Consider the following 20660-nt stretch of genomic DNA (forward strand, 5'->3'; position numbering starts at 1 on the left):
CACACACACACACACCCTCACCTTTTCCCTACCCAGGCCACACACACACACACACACACACACACACACACACACACACACACACACACCCTCACCTTTTCCCTAAAAGTCCACATACAAAGATCAAGTATTTATCTTTTTGTTTTCTTTTTCCTCTTAACAGTGTTGAAAAAGGAGAAAATAATTGTGATTATTTTTCATGACAGAGAGAAACAGCTCACACAGGAAGAATAACCCAAGTCTTTTCAATCACATAAATGCAGTCTGCTGTTTAATGTTGTTAAGTCTTAGTAGTAGACACACTTCCTGACTGACTGCAAGCTATGTCTTGATATTATTTGTAATGAAAATTCTGTAACATTATTTCTCACTTTAGCAAAGTCATTACCAATGTCTAATAACAAGACAAATGTGTGGAACTGACTTTTATTACTCTAATCCTTTGGGTTTCGCAGACAATACAACATCCAAGGAAGAGGAGGATGAGAGAAAGAGGCAGAACTGTTTTTATAGGTAATTTTAAAGGCAACAAATGCATGCCTTCAGGAGAATTTAAGCAATGATTCAGATAAAGATTTTTAAAAACAGCAAACATTAATCCCAGGGAAATTCTGGACATGATTTAAGAAAAATACCACTGGACACAGAAGACCAAAAATGTAGACTAAATGTGCTCAAATTGTTGACATTTAATAAATATGTCCAAGAACCTGGTACTCAATTAATTAAAGTATAAGTCATCAGGCAGAGAAGTTTCTCCCTAGCAGATGGTACAACAGGCTTCAAAAATAAAGGGATTTTTTTTTAACTTAAAAGTTCTCTCTTTTTTTTTTTTACTTAAACATTGTCTCTCCTTGGTTATTCTAACAAATATCTTACCAAAAGCCACTAGTGAAGGGCTGGTCTCGGAGACAACTTCTGCTTATTTATGACAAAGCTAGGGCAGCACAGTAGCATGCCCTCCCTATGCTTGGCCTACCCAGCCAGAGGAGCCCCTCTGTCCCCGCTACACCAAGGTCCATTCCCAGGACAGACCAGGCTATAAAAAGCCTGGGCTTGGACCAGCTGGCAGGACCACACACCTGCTATTTTTAACTTAAGAGAGGGGCTAAGGATCAGGCCACCACCAGGGCACCAAAAATGCACAGGGCAGCTTAACCACCCCCAGGCTGGATGGTGTCCACATGGAAGACTCCCATTTCCAAGACACCCTCCTCACCACTGGGTGGGAACTTTAGCAGTGAGGAAGTTCTAGGAGAGAATACTGAGATCTCAGGAAGGAAGGTAGATGGTAGATATTAGAAGTACTTGCTTGTTTTCGAGCCCAGATGTACAGCCATAGAAAGAGCAATGTGAACAACAGGACTCTTAATTCTCATTCTGGACTCACAAGGCTAAAGCTTGACTTTTGTAATCATTACTCTAACAGTTTGCTGCCGTTGTTTTCAGCTTCACACTGGTCTTGGCACTGGGCCACTCATACAGATACCATGAAGCTGTTCCTGTAGATAAAACTCAACACAACAACATTGCAACGGAACACCGAAGAGTTGAAGGACTGTGGTGCTGTAGTTAATTTTCTAAATTAGTAAGTATTAATCAGAAAGTTATTTTCACTTCATCCTTTACTACTAAAAATTACATTTCAACAGACATTAGTAAAATTACTCTGCCTTAAATGAGTACCGGGTCACCTTTCCTGAGAACTGAGGCTTGGCAAAGTCTCTGCTGCGGTTTCAGAGGCACACTTGAGGGTCCCCAGGAGGATGGGGGTAGGGGGCAGAGGTTGGGTGCCCTCCACTGCTCTCTGCATTTGGAAAACCATCAGTGGCCACATACAGACCTGCACAGGCCCAGGGTCCACAGCCAGGCAATTTCCCCTAAATATAAGATTAAAATACCCTACTTAATTTGTCCTTAATTTCTGCCTCTTAAAAAGCAAAGAGTAATTGAAAAGGCCATGTCTACACGCAGTAAACTGTAGACCGCATCCACACCCCCGGAGATCCTTAACATCTGTAACCCCAGGACCATCCTGACTCCATCAAAGGATTGGTTCTGCTCACCTGGAAAGACGCCGCCATGCCTCTCAGCAGCGGGCTCCTCTCAGGTCCCCCAGGGGATCCTTCTGCAGTGCAGCACCCAGGCAGACTCCTTAGGATGGGAGGAAAGCTCACTGGCCTCAGCACTGCCTCGTCCCAGGGGTCCTACCCACGGCTGGGAGAGCATTCTCCCAGGCTCACACTTCCTGAGTCCTATGAGGCTTTCCTGGGTAATCTAAACAAAGGACACTGGACCTCACACAGCAACTGAGGCCAGGCCTCTGCCAAACAGAGGAACTCTAGTAGTGCCAATTCCTTTACTCCTAGGTTTATTCTTAGCCTACAAATTTCTTGAGCCACTGAAAACTCTAGCCCATTTCAGAGAACACACTGTAAAATCCAAACACGTGGACAATGAGTTGCTAAGAAAGCTGCTTATGACTTCAGAGATTTCTAGTAAACAGAGTAAATACTTATGCTTACCTCTCCTCTCTCATTGAACACCATTCAAATGAAGTAAAGAAGTAGGGTTTTTTGTTTTTTGTTTTTTAAATAAGTACACATCCACAAGGACAAAGAAAGCACAAGATGATCACAGATAAGAGGTCAGGATTATTATTTTTTTTTGGAAAGAGAAAAGCAGATAGACAAGTGATAATTAAAGTTTTAATTTGTTCTAGGTGAGAGGACAAGAAGAGAGCTAATTACAGCAATGAACTCCAAAGACTCGGGAATCAGAAGGTGGCAGGAGGCAGGAGAAAAACTCTGCAAGGAGTAATTCAGAGTTTCTTTTCCAATCCTCACCCCAATCCTGTCAGAAGTCAGAGGAGAATACCATCTGGAGAGGCCAGTAGGAGGGGAGGACATGGAAAGAGGGTGTTGAATTAAAACACACCTATGTGACAGGTCTATGTCACTGCCATTCAGCCTCCAAAGCAAATGAGAATCTGGGGAGGAGGCTACCAGCAACCATTAGTGAACATCCTCCAACAAATGATGCAGGTTCCTTCTCCACCTTCTGATCTGTCAGGCCTGTATCCATGAAGAGACACAGCCCTTCCTATCAGTCAGCCCTGGAACCTTGCAGTACTCCTGAAGAGAAAGGCAAGGGCTGGCAGGCCTCACGTTGCGCAAAGGCCTCCAGCAGAAGGGACAGTTATAGTTAAAGACATAGACTAAGAATATAATAGAAAAAAATTAATACTAAAATTATCTGGGTACCAGTGACTCATGCCTTTACGTAATCCTAACTATACAGGAGGCAGAGATCCAAGGCTCACAGTTCAAAACCACCTCAATCAGGTCCACTCGATTCTATCTCCAAAATAGAGAAGAGGTATAGCTGTGGTACAAGTGGTAGAGCGCTTGCTCAACTCTAGCAAACATGAGGAGCTGGGCTCAAATCTCAGTATTGCCCTCTCCACAAAATAAGAAAACTTTTGGTGAACAAAAACAAGTTTAGGCACAGTAGAACTGAAAACAGAAATGAAACACCAGAATAGCTGAAAAACTAACAATATATGCTTTTAAAGAAAATGTTAAGATGAAAAGGGTACAGAAAAGCTAATTCCAGCTACTCTAAAAGTGGAGACAGTATCATAGTTTGAGGCTCCTGGGCTTAAAAAAAAAAAAAATTAAGCAACACCCTAACTCAAACATCAAGCTTGGTGTGATAGCTCATGCTATAATCCCAGCTGCTTGGGAAGCCCCGGCAAAAAGCCTATGATCCTAGATAAAAAATAATTGAAGCAAAAAGAACTAAAGACATGATTTAAATGGTAGAGCAATAGCACAAAAAATGTAAAGCTCTAAGTTCAAAACCCTAGTAGGATAAAATAAAAGGAAAGAAAGACAAGAGGAAAGAAGAAGGGAGAAAGGTTCAACCCAGGATTTGTTATGAAAATAATATATAGATATATATAGTGAGAACAAAGACCATCTGAGAAAGTAAGATAGGGAAATTACCCATCCAATTGCCCCGTAAAATAAAAACAAAAATTGAGCTTCACACATTTGGTCTAGTAAAATGAATAGAAAAATACCAACTCAAAGCCTCATCAACATTTTACAAATCAGGAAAATAAAAAGCATTAGAAGTTCCCAGAGGAAAGAATGAGTGTGCTATACAGAGGATAAAGCAACTTTTCCCAGAAGCAATGGAACACATTGGGGGACAATATAGCATTTCAGAGAAAATGACAATCTCCAATTCAACACTCAGCCAAACTGCCAATGAAGTGTGAAGATTTCCCTGACACACAGGACACCTGCCTCTCATGCACCCCTCACACAAGCTACGGAGAATAAGAGACTGTGCAGGCAGAAGACATGGCACTAAGCAGCCAGAGTAGCTCTAAGAAGATGGTGCTTCCTTCCCCATGTGGCTATATGTGCAATAAAGGGCCATGCAGAGAAAGCAGGGAGGGAAGGAAGGTTTGAGCTCAGCCGGGAAACCAGAGATAAGCAACATGCAGAGTGCTTAATTCCAAACCAAAGTCTGCTGGGTAGTGTAACAGAGAGATTAAGCAAACTGGATTCATCCTCACCCTAAGAATCTGGAAAATAGACTTGGGAGTTCTCTATTGTGGAGGCAGATCTTCTAATGAAAGCTGTTCAAGGGTGGCCTAGCACGCATGAAGGCCTGGATTCAACTCCTCAGTACCACATACACCGAAAAAGCCAGATGTGGTGCTTTGTCTCAAGTGTTAAGAGTGCTAGCCTTGAGAAAAAAGAAGCTCAGGGATAGTGCCTAGGCCCTGAGTTCAAGAAAGCTGTTCAAAAAGATGATGACCATTCGTGATCCATATGAAACACTCCGTATATTCAATGGACTGGTCTCCACAGAGGGGAGCTGCAGGATGGCTGGTGATGCGCACGCACACAAGACCACAAGCTGATTCTAGGACACTGATTCCAGGACAATAAAAACTGTGCACCAGGGAAATACATTCATAAGTCATGACTGTATTACAGGTAGTAATTTTATAGAGCCTTAGGAATGTGAACAGTGACCACAAATTTAACCAAAAGACAATAAAGGAAAAGGAAAACAAATACATAGCAGGGAAGTCAGTTTTTATTACAAACTCAGAAATTTTAAAATATATTTCCATAGCATCCTTCACCAGAATACTGATTATATTGTCTCAGCATTGCTTTAGGTTTTGGCAAACTCGAAAAGCAAACTCATGGTCACTGTAAACTACAAAGTAAAACATCAATTCTGAATCTATTAAGTGCTACAGAAGTGAAGCTACATGCTCAGATTAGCATAATTTCTGAGGAAGAAAAAAATGAGGTAATAGAAGTCATTCACTATTTTTTAAAAGGTTACTAATTAAAACAATGTTCACAGGTAGTATACTACATTTCTGCCCCTCCCCAAAAATAGATTAGAGATTATTCTGAAATCCTAAATGCTGGTTCTAATTAGGAAAGGACAGTTCCTCTTCTTCCTCCTCCCCCTCCTCCTCCTCCTCTTCTTCTTCTGCTCCTCCTGCTGCTGCTGCTGATTATTATTATTATTATTACTGTGTTATTAAATAAGGGCTGAAACAAGCTAGGCCTTACTAGACATACTGACATAATATCCACCTTTATTTTATTTTTGTGGTGCTGGAGATCATACTCAGGACATACTATGCAAGCAGTCTACTACTGAGCTATACTCAAAGCCATAGTTTCTCGTTAAAAATATTTTTTAAAAGCTAGAGACCATGGATCCTTGTAATCCTAGTTACTCAAGGAGGCTGAGATCTGAGGATCAATTCAAAGCCAGCAGAGAAGAAAAGTCCATGAAATTTTCATCTTCAATTCACCACCAAAAAGCTGGAAGTGAAGTGGTAGCTCAAGTGGCAGAATGCTAGCCTTGAGCATATATGGGACAGCACCAGGCCCTGAGTTCAAGTCTCAATAATGGCACATGAACACATGTGTGTGAGTGCTTGTATGCATGCCTCTGTGTGTGCACGTGCATGCGTGTATGTGCGTGCACACACACACACACACACACACACACACACAGATCCAGCCACCCCTTAAGTATCAGCCCTGTCATCGGATGAATTAATGGGAGCATTAGAAGATGTCAAAGATGAAAAAAAATTTGGAGATGAGAAGGAAGTAGGGAGAGGGGCACATTTGATTCTCCACTAATAACCTTGAAAATATTTAAAATGTGAAAAGTACAAATCTATAAAATTCACAAGAATGGAAACCTAATTGATTTTGAAAAGTATCCTCTCCTCTCCCAGACTGAGCGAAGTTCAGGTGTAACACCACCTATTCCAGGAAGCCATTTCCTACTCATTCTCCGGATACAGCGACTCCCAGATCCATTAATCTGCCCAACACTTGCCACATTGCATTCTAAGTACCTAGTGCACATCTCTTACCCCCGAGTGGACTTTTGAGCTCCCCTAAGGCTATTAATAAATGCCTGATAATAATCAAGACTTCAAAAAAGTCTCAATTCATTGAGCCAAATACAACAGCAAATTAAATGGATACAGAGATGGTGGAATTTGCCTGAAAGCAAAAAATCCACTTCCACATGTCACAGCTAGCATCTCTCCTAGGTCCCCATCCAAGGCCACCGGGCAAGGTTCTGTGTTGTCATAAATACCCAGGGCGAGCACCTGTTCAAGGCACTCAGTGTTCACCTTACCCTATCAACTTGTGTCTTAGCAGAGTTCTCCTCCACATTCCTAGAAACCACCAAGGGTCATCTTTACAGCGACTGGTATGGGAGAGAACCCAGCCCACATTCACTAACCACATGGTAAGTTAAACTGAACATTGGTATACTCAATTTACAGTATGAATGAGCTGGTTTTTTCCTAAAAGGAATCACTTTAACTCAAATAAGTGTATCCCAAGTATAAAACAAATGTCACTCGCCATGATCAGAGGATAAGCACAAAACAGTGAACACCAAAAGACAATAAGAGATGACACTGGCATTGCCTTCTAACCGGATCCTGAGGCTCAGGCACTCTGTTCAGAAAGAGAAAAGGGGCTGGCAGAGACTGATGTGCACAACACACCCAGAGCACACGGCGGCCACGAGGGCTGGGTCTGAGGTGAGCAAAGATGGATTTGTTACTCTAGGATCCAATGTCCTCTGGTGCTGCGTGCCACACACACTGGAAAACCCCAGGTCAGACCATCTCCAAGAAGCCGAATTCTCTGCTTTCTACTTGCACACTTACCTCTATTTCCCTCACTAGCAAAGTAAGTGGCATTACTCTCTGAGACTTGGTGAGAAAAATATGAAATGATACATGGAAAAGGTTCAGCTAGTTGCCTTGGAAGTTATTATGGATATGAGGAAACAAAAGTCCAATGCTAAAATCCTATGCTTCTCGTGCAAAATGGCAGGGCCACTACAGAAAACAGTGTGACTTCCCTTCAAAAGTTAAAGCTAGGGTCAAGGTTACAGGTTACACCTGTAACCTTAGCACTTAGAAGACTCGGGCAGGTGGAATGCAAGTTTCAGATTATCTTATGAGATATAGCAAGATAAGTAATAAGAGAAAAGAAAAATCCTCCAAGTCTAATAGGCAAGAATAGGTAATATTCAATTTTCAACATGTCAAAAATAACAAACCACTTTTCCATGACACTAATGTTCAACATCAAAGAAGATACTTTGATTATGATCAGCCTTGTTATTTTAAAACTCAAATGAATTAAGCCAGGTACCGGTGTCTCACACCTGTAATCCTAGCTACTCAGGAGGCTGAGATCTGAGGATCACAGTTCAAAGCCAGTCAGGGCAGGAGAGACCATGAGACTCTTATCTCCAATAAACCACTAGAAAACTGGAAGTGGTGCTGTGGCTCAAGCGGTAGAGCGCTTCCCTTGAGCTGAAGAGCGCAGGGACAGTCCCAAGCCCAGAGTTCAAGCTCCATGACTGACAAAAAAAAAAAAAAAACAACTCAAATGAATTGTCTTCTCTGTGCTGAAAAGCATTCCAGGTCTGCCACAAACATGAACTGGTGCTAGCATGGATTCAAGAGTTCAAGTGCCACAGATGATCTAATACAAAGCACGTGTATGAATGTGGGCAGCTTGATTAACCTCACCTCCCTCAGTTTCCTCATTGGTAAGGTAAGGAAGATACCAATACCCATCTCTGAAGGCCAGCATGATGACTCGGAGGACCAATTCAGCACACACAGGGCCCAACCCAGTCAACTCTCAACTAACATTAGCTGCTGTTATTGTTCAGAAAAGGGAGATAAAAACAAGCATCCAAGGATTAAGGATTAAAGAAAAACACATGGCAGAGGTTATTACTATCATTTAGTGATAGAATCTCTTATTTACAAATAGGAAATTGAGCTCAAAAGAGACAAAATGATGGTGACCATGCTGATGGTGGTGACAATGACAACACCGACGCTGACATATGACATCCTATGCTCGCTTTTTTTTTTTCTGCTGGTCCTGGGACTTGAACTCAGGACCTGAGCCCGTCTTTAAGCTTCTTTTGCTCAAGGCTAGCACTCTACCACTTGAGCCACAGCACCACTTTCAGTTTTTTTCTGAGTTGTTTACTGAATGTACAAGTTTCACGAACTTGTCTGCCTGGGCTGGCTTCAAACCACAATCCTCAGATCTCAGCCTCCTGAGTAGCTAGGATTACAGGCATGAGCCACCCGCACCTGGCCCTATGCTTTCTTGATAAGGAAAAAATTAGGCATCTATCATAGATCCTAACCTAGAGCAAAGGATACATGGATAATATTAAGGAAGCCATTTAAATCATTACTCCTGAGTGCAACTTGATTCCAAGCGCAATCAAGACTTTTGAAAGGCTACAAAGCAGTGTGGGTCTACACTGTACCCTTTCTGAAGTTACACTTTACATACATGCACTGGCCCCATCAAGCATGTGAAGATACTGTCTGGTAGGAATGGTGGGTTCACCCCATCAGCTCTGGAGAATGAAATACACTGCAGGAGGTTCTCTCCACAAAGAAGCATTCCTTTGGTTCCTGGGTCGGCACAAATGTGAACGTTTCCCTCACTAAGATGTCTTGGATGCCCATTTCCCAGCCCCATTCTCCTACCGCACAGGGAACTACGTACGCCTCCACCCCAAGGAATTGTCTCCTCTAAGGTACCAAATCCTTATCAGGAAAAAAGAAGTCCGTACTACCACTGGAGTCTGGGTCAGGCAACCAAAGGTCAGAGCCACCATTTACTAAGGCAAGAAGAGCACAGGAGTTGACAATGGGACAGGAAATTTTACACTAGAGAAATTTTGGAACTATAGAGAATAACTCTGTTCTCTACAAAGACTTCGTAACCAAAAGATTTCTGCCTCCACAGCTTAGAGCACAGAAATGAAATCCGCAGTCTCTCTTGCGGCGTACATACATTCTTTCACTTAGACGCTTAGACTCAACCGAGCAGGCTTCGATCTAGGAGTAAGCACCCTGTGTGGGGCTGACTTCCAAAGCTGATGGTGGCAGCACTGCTTTTCCTGGTCAGAGTGGCATCATGCTGGAGCCCCTCACATTCTCCATTCCGCTGAATATAGGAGGAAAATGTCCCTGAACCGTCACGCTTTGAATTCCCCTAAGTGTGTGGTGATGCAGCTGAGGTCATGAAGACTAAGGTCAGTGATGTCACCGAATTACGGCTTTCCTGCCTTTCACTGTTGAAGCCAATAAGAATGACCCTGCACCTCATCTGTGGAATATCAAGAATGATGTGAATGTTCCATCAAAAAGCCAATGTATCACCACAAACCTCCAGATACAGGAGTAGCTTTCCAAACTCAAAGAGAGCATCTCGTTTTTTCTCATTAAACTTTCCAGTATCAAGTTTGGTCTTGTCTCTCTTTGAGGAAAAAAGCTAACGATTTTAAAATCTGTACTTGACTCAAAATGTGATCTCTTCTACAAATCTACTAAGAATATCATACAGAAGATTTCAAATATGATTAAGTCCAACTACCATAGAAAAAAGTAATAAAACCAGTTGCATATTCAAGAAATTTACATTTTAAGGAGCAAATAAAACTACAATATCCACAAGTCTTTTCAAAAATATTTTCTTAGTACAAAATTCCATCCACAGGGAACTTTGGCATCTAAGCTAGCAGCATCTGCTATCTACTTGGAAGCAGAGAGATGAGGTGTAAATGTATTTTGTTGGTACACCTTAAATACCTGCATGTTCAACACTGAAGAACTGAGGAAATCAAGACAAAATATGCTCAACAAAAGGCTATTATTTATATAAATCTGCAATCAGCTGAAAGAACTCCAAGTATTTCAGGTGCACAGGCAAAGCTGCTTGGCTCTGAATCTCTCCGAACAGAATATAAATGTATGAAAATGCTGTAACTAATGAAACCTCACGGTACTTCATTATTTTACCATCCCAACTGCTCCCCTTTGTTTCATTTAGTGGCACATATACATGCTTGTAGCTGTTTATACATAAAATATATTTATTATACATACCATACATCACATCTTATCACACAAAAAGTCGACCATCACACAAGTGTCCTGTTTCCCATACACATATGCAAGCACGTGTGCACACAAAGCCACAAGTAGGCTCTCTTGAGTAAATGTGGAAGCTATCAAAGAATTTTGAGTCTGAATGTAGAACGGATCCTAAGCAACCCTTCCGCTCCAGGACACTCCTCAAAAGCTGGAATATACTCTTTAGAGAGAACCAAAATTACACCTTGGCTACTAGAATCATTTTTAACCCCTCAAAGATAGAAAACATTTTACAAACATTTTATGTAAAAATTAAAATTTTAATCTTTAGATAGCCCTTCTCTCTCTAGTCACCCTTACTTTTCGGAAATACCATTCAAACTGTGATTTTAACATGCGAAAGAATTCTACAATAGACAAAAAATATAGAGTAACACAGATAAAAATCCTAGAAATTGCTCAGCTGTTTCAAAAACACCAAAGAAAACATTGATTCTAGACAAATAATTGTAGTGTTTGTCTTCTTTTTAGAAACATCTGCTACCAAAATAAACATTTACATTGGAAGAAGTGTCTTGGCTGTGAAGATGTTACCAAATAAGATGCTTATGTTCTAAAATAAATATTTCACTCAAGAAGCAGGCATCAATGTGTATAGAAGGCAGAGTAAAGACACAAATTAGAATGCTCACTGCATTGCAATAATGCTAATTTAGTTTCTACTTCAATTTAAAGTGACAGGTTTAGATGGATCACCTTTGCACCCATAAATAACTTCTTTTTAATCTTGTCACTTTCAAAGCAATGACCACAATCCATTCTTGTTGTAAAGGTCATCATTATTTTTTATTTTAAATATGTTTTGTTAGATTTATCACAATAAAATCACTCATGAACTTATATCGCTCATTCTGCTTTCTTTATCTTTCCCCAATTCTATAAATTCCAACAAGCATCAAATACTATAGCAAGGTAAAGACAGTTAAAATACCAATCCAACAACCCAGGAATATCTCAGTCGACATTTGAAATCTGACTGTTACTTATGAAGAGCTTCTGCATCCAAGTCTTCCTGAGTGTTATTTTCTAAAATCTTTTTTAAAGCAAGTTGACAAAGACCTATTTAGGTTCCCAAAGGACAAGAAAAATGAAACAAAACCTTTGTTTATCCATGTCCCTGCGCCAACAAAGTATGTCTTGGTGTCTTTAAGAGACAAATAAATAACTGAAAAACTCAAGAGTCATATTTTAGCAACCTTAAGGCATGTGTATCTGGTAGCTTTGTGTTAGATTAAATCAGCCAGCACATCCCTCCTACCATCCCTAGGTCCAGGTTCCAGGAGCCTGGAGGTAGAACATTCTCTACAGAGGCAGAGAGAATTCATTTCCCCTCTCAACTCAATAAAAATCCAAATAGACTAGTTTTTAGGGAACCATGCAAAATTAATCTGTTTAGGCATGTATTTGCCTGATGATGTGGGAGAATCAGCAAGTGAAAGACCACAAATGTAATTCCAGTGAAGGAAGACTGAAACAATATTTTATAATCAGATCATGCTTCAATAACTCAGTCATGAGTATGTATTTAAACAATAAAATTATCACCATACAAGTCAAGAACCATGAGGTTTAATTCTAAAATCAAACACACAGTGGCTAGTTACTCCTGATTCTAAGTGGCAAAATATAAGCAGAGATCTATCCATGCTAACTTTCATATAAGCGCTACATTTCTTTCCAAGAGGATACTCCTGGGAACTTCCTATCACAGGAGTGGAATGACAGCCAGGAATCAAACTGTAATGCCTGAGCCAAAGACAACTTAAGACTCAGCTGGTAAGTGAACAACTCAATTGATAAACCTGAACTGCTAAATTTTAATCCTTTGTAAACTGTATGAGCAACAGTAAATGAACTGGATTCAGCTCATTAGAGGTTCATAAACCAAACACAGAAAACTTTGGAAACCATCCAGAGCAAAGTCATGACTAGCTAGTGATGTCCACTCAGTACTCAATGTCATGATTATCTTCCAACTTTTCCCCTGAAGAACAGCTACAACAATGTTCCACCAATTGCATTAATACTGGGAGACAATGGATAAGGCCGGCAGGCAACCATGATGCCAGAATCTTGCATATAGGCACATTTATAATTTCCAAAATCTGTAAAGTAACCCACTGAAAAATTCCACACCAAAGAACACAAATGAAAGCTAAGCAAAAATTTTTTTAAAAAGCTAAGCAAAATAAATACATGTGCTTCTGCTCTAGTAACATTTGCTCAAATTCTTCACTAATTTTTTTCATTTCAAAACTATTAAGAACTGTTCCCATGGACTTGGTATACGTCACCTGTAAAATATTATACACATTTAAAAGGATATTCACAGTTATTTTTATCCCTTTAAATTTCAAAATGAGATTTTATTTCAAAGCTTTATTGTAACTAATGGGGGTAAGAGAAATACAGATTTAGAGCCCTGATTATTATTAACTCAGTATGAAAGGCTGACTTTCCTGTAGCCTGGATTTCAGTTTCCCACCAGATATGCCATTTTCCTTTTATTATTGGATCTGAGTGTCTCATTTTGGTTAACAGTAAAATACCTATCCGAAATCCTAAAATATGTTGAAATGCTTAATGAACAATCAATTTGATCCTTCATATAAATCCACTAGTTAACAAATGTTACAAACACATAAGAGTCACAAGGGTTAAATAAAACCAAGAAGCTAAGAAAATTGAGATTACACAGAGAGAGAGAGAGGGAGGGAGAGAGAGAGAGAGAGAGAGAGATTATATATTTGTGTATGTACACATGCTTGCCTGTGCTAGGGATTGATCGCTGGGCCTGGACACTGTCCCTGAGCTTTTTTGCTGGACTAGCACTCTACCACTTGAGTCATACCACAGCTCCACTTCCAGTTTTTTGGTGGCTAGTTGGAGATAAGAATCTCTTAGACTTTCCTGCCAGGCCGGCTTTGAACTGTAATCCTCAGATTTCAGTCTCCTGAGTCACTGGTATTACAGATGTAAGCCACTGCCACTTGGTGAAATTAGGTATTTTGTATATCCTCTACTTTTAGCCTTACACATGTGGTTTACTTATTACTTCACTACTTTGCCTCCTACTTTTGTTTTGCAAACTAAAATAACATCTATAACTTGTACCAGGAATTTAAGTCAATTTGAGAAGAGATGAGGGAGCATTCAGTTCTTGATTTGAACAGCATCCTTTGAGGGTAGGGGCCAAGGAATCGAGTCCCTGCTTCCACACACCAGCCTGGTATTTCTTGCTACCTTTCTGTAGCCAGAACAGCAGAGAGAACTACCCACTCCAAATCAACTGCAGAGTGCAAAGGCCAGATGGAGAGACACAGAGACAGAGGCTCTGTCACTTCTTTTCATCATTACAAATTATCTCCTCACAATCAGCAGCCTTAACTAAAAAGTTTCCACTCTAGAAAGCAAAGCATTCCTAACAAAAGTATTAATGCAGGAAAAATTAAGGATAAAATTAAGTATAAAACTGGCTGCTGGTACTCAGAGCCGTTAATCTTCAATAATTGCAAGTAAGATCTTCCACAATCAGTACTGCAGTTTAAGAAGTCAACAGGCAGGATTCAAAGGTGAGCTGCTTCTCCCTTTCCCAAACAATGTCTTAAAGATAAAAAAGAAAACAATACTCAAACCACAAAAGAAGGCTATGTATACAGTGTGAAGTATGATAAACCACTCTCCACATCCACTTACAAGCGATCAAGTCTGTCCAACTTTGTTTTCCCCCATGAAAGACTTGTGGTCAAATGCAGAGAAGACTTGGCTCTAAGAAAGTGCTGCTACCTCTGTAACCCTAGGTTACCAGGCAGCACTATGGACTAGCCTGGACGAGGGGCAAAAAATGCACACCAGCACTTGCCCAACACACTACACACTCCCTGGAGATACCACGCTAGGTACAGCGATTCCTAAGTAAATACCCTGACAAGTCTGAATCTAATTTAGACTGTTCCAAGTTTCATGCTTCCTCGGGCCAACATAACAAGGATGAACTCTCAAGTATCCAAAGGACTAGGTTCCCACTGGTAGAGCCTGCATACAGACTTCCAGCAAGTCCACTAGACTCTGTGGGGGAGGGAGGGTAGGGGGGACAAGTCTTTTGTTTCAGAGCAGAAAGTTCTTTCACCAAAATTCACCAAGATCTGAGGTAACAGATTAAATTCTCAAATGAAATACACATTTTCAATAGGTACAGAAGATATAGTTGCTAGGAAATTAAAGCACCTGTTTGGGACACTTAAAAGAATTTTTCAAAGTTGTTAGAAAAGACCATTAGATGACTTGAAAATCTACCTTAAGGCAGTATACTTACAAACTCAAAATCTAATACTACCTGACCTCAAAAATATAGGAATGCCAAGTTTCCTTCAGAGTTTGGATCTATGTTATCTGCTTAAAAAAAAAAAAAAGCACAGCCCATCTTTCAAATACTAACCAGGTGTTCTGTCTACTTTAAAAGAAAGGATGAAAATGAAAGAAAATAGAAAATCACAGTCATGTCCCCTAATTATCTCAACACTAATCTCAGGTAGACAGTAAAAGAAAAAGAAAAAGCTACCAGTAAAACACAAAACAAAACAAAAAGAAGAAAGAAAAGAAAGAAGAAGAGAAAAGAGCCCCCACCTGCTGCTGCGGATACTGCATGGCCCCCAGGGTGCCCGGAGCCCGGCCCTGCATGCCGAGGGGGTACCGCTGTGTGCCTGGGGGACCGTAGGAGCCTCCTGGGTACGGACTGCTCTGCTGCGGCTGGGAATGGGGGCTACTGCCCATCCCATACAACTGAGGTCTCTTCATCACCACTGGATCCATTGGACTGCCCTGTGAAGAAATGAAGAAACAGGCTTATTAACTTACTGTTCATTACGAACAGAGAAGTTGGTATTGTGTTAACATATGCTGTAACAAGTAGCCTCATTCTGACGATATCAAAAGCTATGATCCAACAAATAAACATCCAGAAGAACACTAAGAAAAACTTAAAAGGACTTTAACTTTTAGGAAGGTTTTAACAATCAAGAGGGAGCTGAAGTAAACCATATAAGGAATAGTTTTGCATCCTAATCATCTAAAATTCTATTATGTATATAAGATATTAACATGCTAGTGAATCTCACCCAGCTTGTTTTAACTTATTAATAATAAGGGCAAAGGATACTGAGTGGTTAGGAAACACACAATGATGTCTTTTTTCCAGACTTGAGTCAGTGAGTCCTGATTGAGCATTTGCTGAAGTGAAAGAATAGGTTTTAGATAAATGTGTAGGGTAAAAGTTTCCAAAGATCACTAGTGTACAGCAGTAACCCAGACAATGAGTCACAAGCTCCCTCCCCAGCATAAGTAAGCATCTTACCAAACATAACCAGTTCAAAACTAGACTCTGAATTTTATTTTTGGTCTGGTGAGTCAGACTCTGGGTTTCAAGACCAAGGCCACTCAGGCTGAGAGCCTCCGCAGGGCCCTCCACCAGGGAGCATTCAAGGGGCAGAGCAGTGTAGGGAAGTCCCTAACCCAGGGCCTTATCCAAGAGACTCTTCCTTCCAAACCAGCATCCATCCCGCACCTGTGGAAGACTTGCCACTCCTGAGGTGGGGAGGGACGGCACAAAGCACGGCTCCAGGAGACACACCACCTAGCTTGTGTGAGGAAACGCAAGCAGTCCAACCCAAGTAAAGCAGGAGCGAGTAGGAAGGAAGCCGAAGGAGGTAGAAGCCAGAACAGCAGTGGACCACTTAGGGATGGATGGGAGGCTGAGTGCTTCTACAGGACTGGCTGCCACACTGGGAAGGTAAGGTCCTGAACTGGAGCAGCACTAGGAAATAGTAAGTCCAGACTCAATCACACTGAGGACCTAGGGACTAGGAAGTGACAGTGATTAGATGCAGGTGAGACAGAGTGAGCTGAAGGACAGGGAGCCACGCCCTGCTGGAGTGAAAGGCAGCCCTGTTATCTACCAGTGCTATATACAAGTTAGAGTCCATGAGAAATCCAGATGCAGATATCCAGGGACTCCGTGTCCGTAAGTCTGCAGGCTGGGAGTGGGTCTGACCTAGAGCTTGAGTAGGGAAGTCAGCATGCCAAGGAAGCACGCTTCTGGAGGACAGGCGTTTCCGTCCTCGTCACTGTTCGCTTTCCAGGGTGTAAGTCAAGCAGTACACTTGGCAAACAGCAAATGGTCAACAAATGCTGGACAAAAAAATCATAAGCAGGAAGCAAGCAAACCATACATTAAGAAAGAATGTATTTTTAAAAGAGCTGGGCCTACACCTGTAAACTTGGTGCTCAGGAGGCTGAGGCAGTTCAAGACCACGAGTTCAAGGCCAATCTAGGCTATACGTCAAGACTGCCTCACAGTCAACCAATCAATGAAAACAATGGTAAAATGAATAATTTGTAGAGAATAGCAATTTTTTTACACAAAAGCAGAGGAAGCAGGGCTGGGAAGGTGGCTCAGTGGTAGAGCGCTTGCCTTGCATGCATGAGGCCCTGGGTTCGATTCCTCAGCACCACATAAGCAAAAAGAAAAAAGCCAGAAGTGGCGCTGTGGCTCAAGTGGTAGAGCGCTAGCCTTGAGCTGAAGAGCTGAGGGACAGGCCCTGAGTTCAGGCCCCACAACCAGGACCCCCCCACCTCCAAAAAAAAAAAAAAAGCAGGGGAAGGAGCCTACAAAGAAGCCAAAAGAATGGTCAGCAAAAATTGTTAGCTGATTCCAGAGAGCAAGATGGCATGGGAGAGAAGAAAGTCATGTGTAGGAGGAAAAAAACTAAAACAGGCCTGCCACACACAGCCCCCATAGTGAGGTTAAAAGCGTGTGCTAACACTGTACTACGAAATGCTTGCTTAGCTGCGCAAGGACAGCGCCACTGCAGAGCTCAGGAAGGAAACCAGGACACCAGGAAGTCGGGTATGAAGCAGAGTTAACGAAGGAGGCCAGCATGAGACCTCAAACCCAAGCTGAGGAGGCTGCAGGTGGCCAGAGTCCCGTCCTGCTTCTTAGTTACCCAGCATTCACTGCGTGGATTGCAATGATTTTATTAATGACTAAGTACACTGAGTCAGATACTAAAAGTATAAATACAGGCAGCCTCGATGGCGGGTTCTGGAGATTCTATAATGGAAAGAGACAGATATCAAGATCCTGATGTGACCAGCTGCCAGTGATTCCCACCTGTAATACTAATGACTTAGAAGGCTGAGATCAAGAGGGCTCCAGGTTATATGGTTATAGGCCAAGCCAGGTAGGAAGCTGTGAAACTGTCTCAATTCATAGGTGGGCAGAGCAGTGCACATCCATCATCCTAGCTTTTCGAGAGGCTAAGGTTAGTTAGGGAAATTGTGATTCTAGGCACTCCTGGGCAGAAAAGTCCATAAGACGCCATCTCAACAAAAGGAGCTCCAGAGCGACACACATTTGTCCTCCCAGCTGTGATGAAAACCTAAAATGAGTGCAGAGGTGTGCAGCTGGATGGGAAGCAAGACCCTATCTTGGAGTGCAGCTCAGAGATATTCTACCTAGCAAGGGAGGGAGGGAGAGAGGAAGGAAGGAAGGCAGGCAGAGAGGGAGGGAGGGAGGAAGGAGAATTCTGAAAGGAGAAGGAAGAAGGGGGAAGGGAGGAGGAGGAGGAGGAGGAGGGGGAGGAGGGGGAGGAGGAGGAGGAGGAAGGTGGTGGCGACAGCAGCAGCAGCAGCAGCAGCATCCTAATGTCAGGACACGCTCCCTGGCCCACTGTGCGAGAGGAGCGCTCCAGGCTCTGTAGCCAACACCTGAGCGCAGCCTGAGGGTCTAAGGACTGATCAACCACTCATCCCCCCTGGACCAACTAGGTGGACAACACAGCAGGAAACGGATGCTTTGCCCTGGGTCCTCTGCACACATCTGCTCAAATCAGCAAATTTACAGGCTTTTTAGCTATATTACTGTCTTAACCAACTAAATAACTTTCTTTGCCCCAAGAAAGGTTGGACTCAAGCTGAGTGAACATGGGCGGCAGTGGATGGTCTCCGAGGGAGGGTGGGGCTGAGGGCCTGAACTGGCAGGAAGGGCCGGACGCCAGCCACGCTTAGGACTTGGGGAGCTGGCAGGGGAAGGAAAATGTTTACGGGTAAGGAAAGAAATCCTTCCAGGCAATAATTCCTTTATCTAGAAAAGGGGGAAGAATAACCAAACCTGAATTGAGGACAAGAGCACTGAAGCACTAAGTACAAAACAGAGGAAGAGGCCATCGGAAGACCCTCCGCCCGTGGTCACTGTGACACAGCCACTTCTAGTTCCAACCATGACGCCCCGCTGGTGGACAGCAGCTCGCCCGGCGTGTCTGCCTTCAGCACGCCCACGGGCACCGTCCCGTGCCACCTCTGCCTTCCACCCCATGCTCTGAAAAAGTCGCCACTTTACCGTTCTCTCCTCCGCTAACTGAGAGAAACAATACCGACTTCCCAATTATGGTGAACCTCAGATTGGTAAGAACTTACTACACACGACCTCAGAGTTAGAAAAACTGACCACGAATGTGCATGTGTGAACCTAAACCTGCATGTGCAACATATCAACACACTAGACTGCACGGAGACACGCGGAAAAGGACCTATGAAACAATGGGAACTTTTTCGGTTGTGACACGCACAGTGACAGCTGCAGGGACACGATGCTGGCACGGCGGGGGGAGGGGGGGAGCAGTGTAAGCTGTAAACAGCTGCGGCCACACGGTCACACACGCTGAGGATGTCTAAACATAGCTCTAAAAGAGAAGCCTGTGTTTCCTTAAGTGCACTACAAACACCTCAGGTTTCTCAAGGGGAGACGGCTGTGGCCCGCAGGCCAGCACCGCACCTCCTCTCCTGGTAAGTCCTGCTCAGGACGGAGACCAGGAGGGCAGACAGGGCCGCAGCTGCTCCCCGCAATGTGTCCTCCATCACGCGCCATCATTGTTTCCTGTCAAAGGCTCATGGGGGAGGGGGGACTCCCAGAGGCCACCCCACAACCCACACTCCACATGCATCATTATTTCATCCCCATATTACTTTCCCACTTTTTGTGTGTCGTCTCTTACATCCCAAGTGATCATAGCCAGGCTTTAAACCTTCTTACAGCTCAAACACAAATGACTTAGATGACTGTTGTTACTTGGTAACTGCTTGGGAATGCTGACTGATCATATAAAGGAAAATGGTCTCAAAAATTAAAAAGTCACTATGTTGATAATGAACTTTACAACTTGGGGGGTGCAGGGGGAGGGAGGAGGTGGGGAGGTGGGGACGGAAGGGATAGTAGGAGAAAAACAAAGGAGGGGGTAACAATACTCAATAAGAAATGTACTCATTGCCTTACTCATGTAACTGTCAGCCCTCTGTACAATTAAAAATAAAGTCAGCATTACTCATCAGTGATCAGTACATATAGCTGATATGTGTAACATCAGCGTTATGTGTTAATAGCGATCAAGTTCTCCTCCAAATGGCCTTAGAATCAGCTCATGAAAGCCAGAGCAGAACAGCAAGGGTCCTTCTTTCCTTGTTCCATCCTCTTCAAGCCCAGGTTCCGGGATCCTCAGCCACCACAGAGCCCATGGCAAGGAGACACCCTCACCCTAGATGACACAGGGAGGCAGCCAGGGCCCAGCCGTGAGGTTGCAGAGATCACCAGACTGGGACAAGAAAACTCAGTTCTACATCTAAAGCCATTAAGTTTTACTTTGATAAAATAGTCTGGTTTATTAAGACCTGACCTAAAACGCTAGACTATCAAATCTGGTATTAACATAGAGACTTTTTATTGTTGTCAATATAGAATGTTTGTTACACACCAAGTGCTGCCAGCTCACGCCTGTAATCCTAACTACTCAGGAGGCTGAGATGTGAAGATCATGGTTCAAAGCCAGCCTAGGCAGTAAAGTCCATGAGATTTTTATCTCCAATTAATCACAGGAAAAAAAAAAGCCAGAAGTGGTACTATGCTATGGCTCAATTGGTAGAGAGCTTGCCTTGAGCAAAAGAAGCTCAGAGTCAGTGCCCAGGCCCAGAGTTCAAGCCCCAGGGCCAGGAAAAGAGAAGAGAGGAGAGGACAGGACAGAGGGGAGGGGAGGGGAGGGGA

At 42.7% G+C, this 20660-nt stretch overlaps 1 protein-coding gene across 1 annotated transcript in view; it reads right to left on the minus strand.

The window, feature by feature from the left end:
* Positions 1-15391, minus strand: part of Arid1b (AT rich interactive domain 1B (SWI1-like)) — a 285019-nt gene extending 269628 nt beyond the window's left edge. The window contains exon 1 of the mRNA XM_013026992.1: positions 15197-15391. Coding sequence (XP_012882446.1) covers positions 15197-15382 — 186 coding nt within the window. The 5' untranslated portion in view covers positions 15383-15391. The remainder of the gene's footprint in view (positions 1-15196) is intronic.
* Positions 15392-20660: the final 5269 nt, after the last annotated feature.

Source organism: Dipodomys ordii, unplaced genomic scaffold, assembly GCF_000151885.1.
Source record: "Dipodomys ordii isolate 6190 unplaced genomic scaffold, Dord_2.0 Scaffold98, whole genome shotgun sequence".
Lineage (NCBI taxonomy): Eukaryota > Metazoa > Chordata > Mammalia > Rodentia > Heteromyidae > Dipodomys > Dipodomys ordii.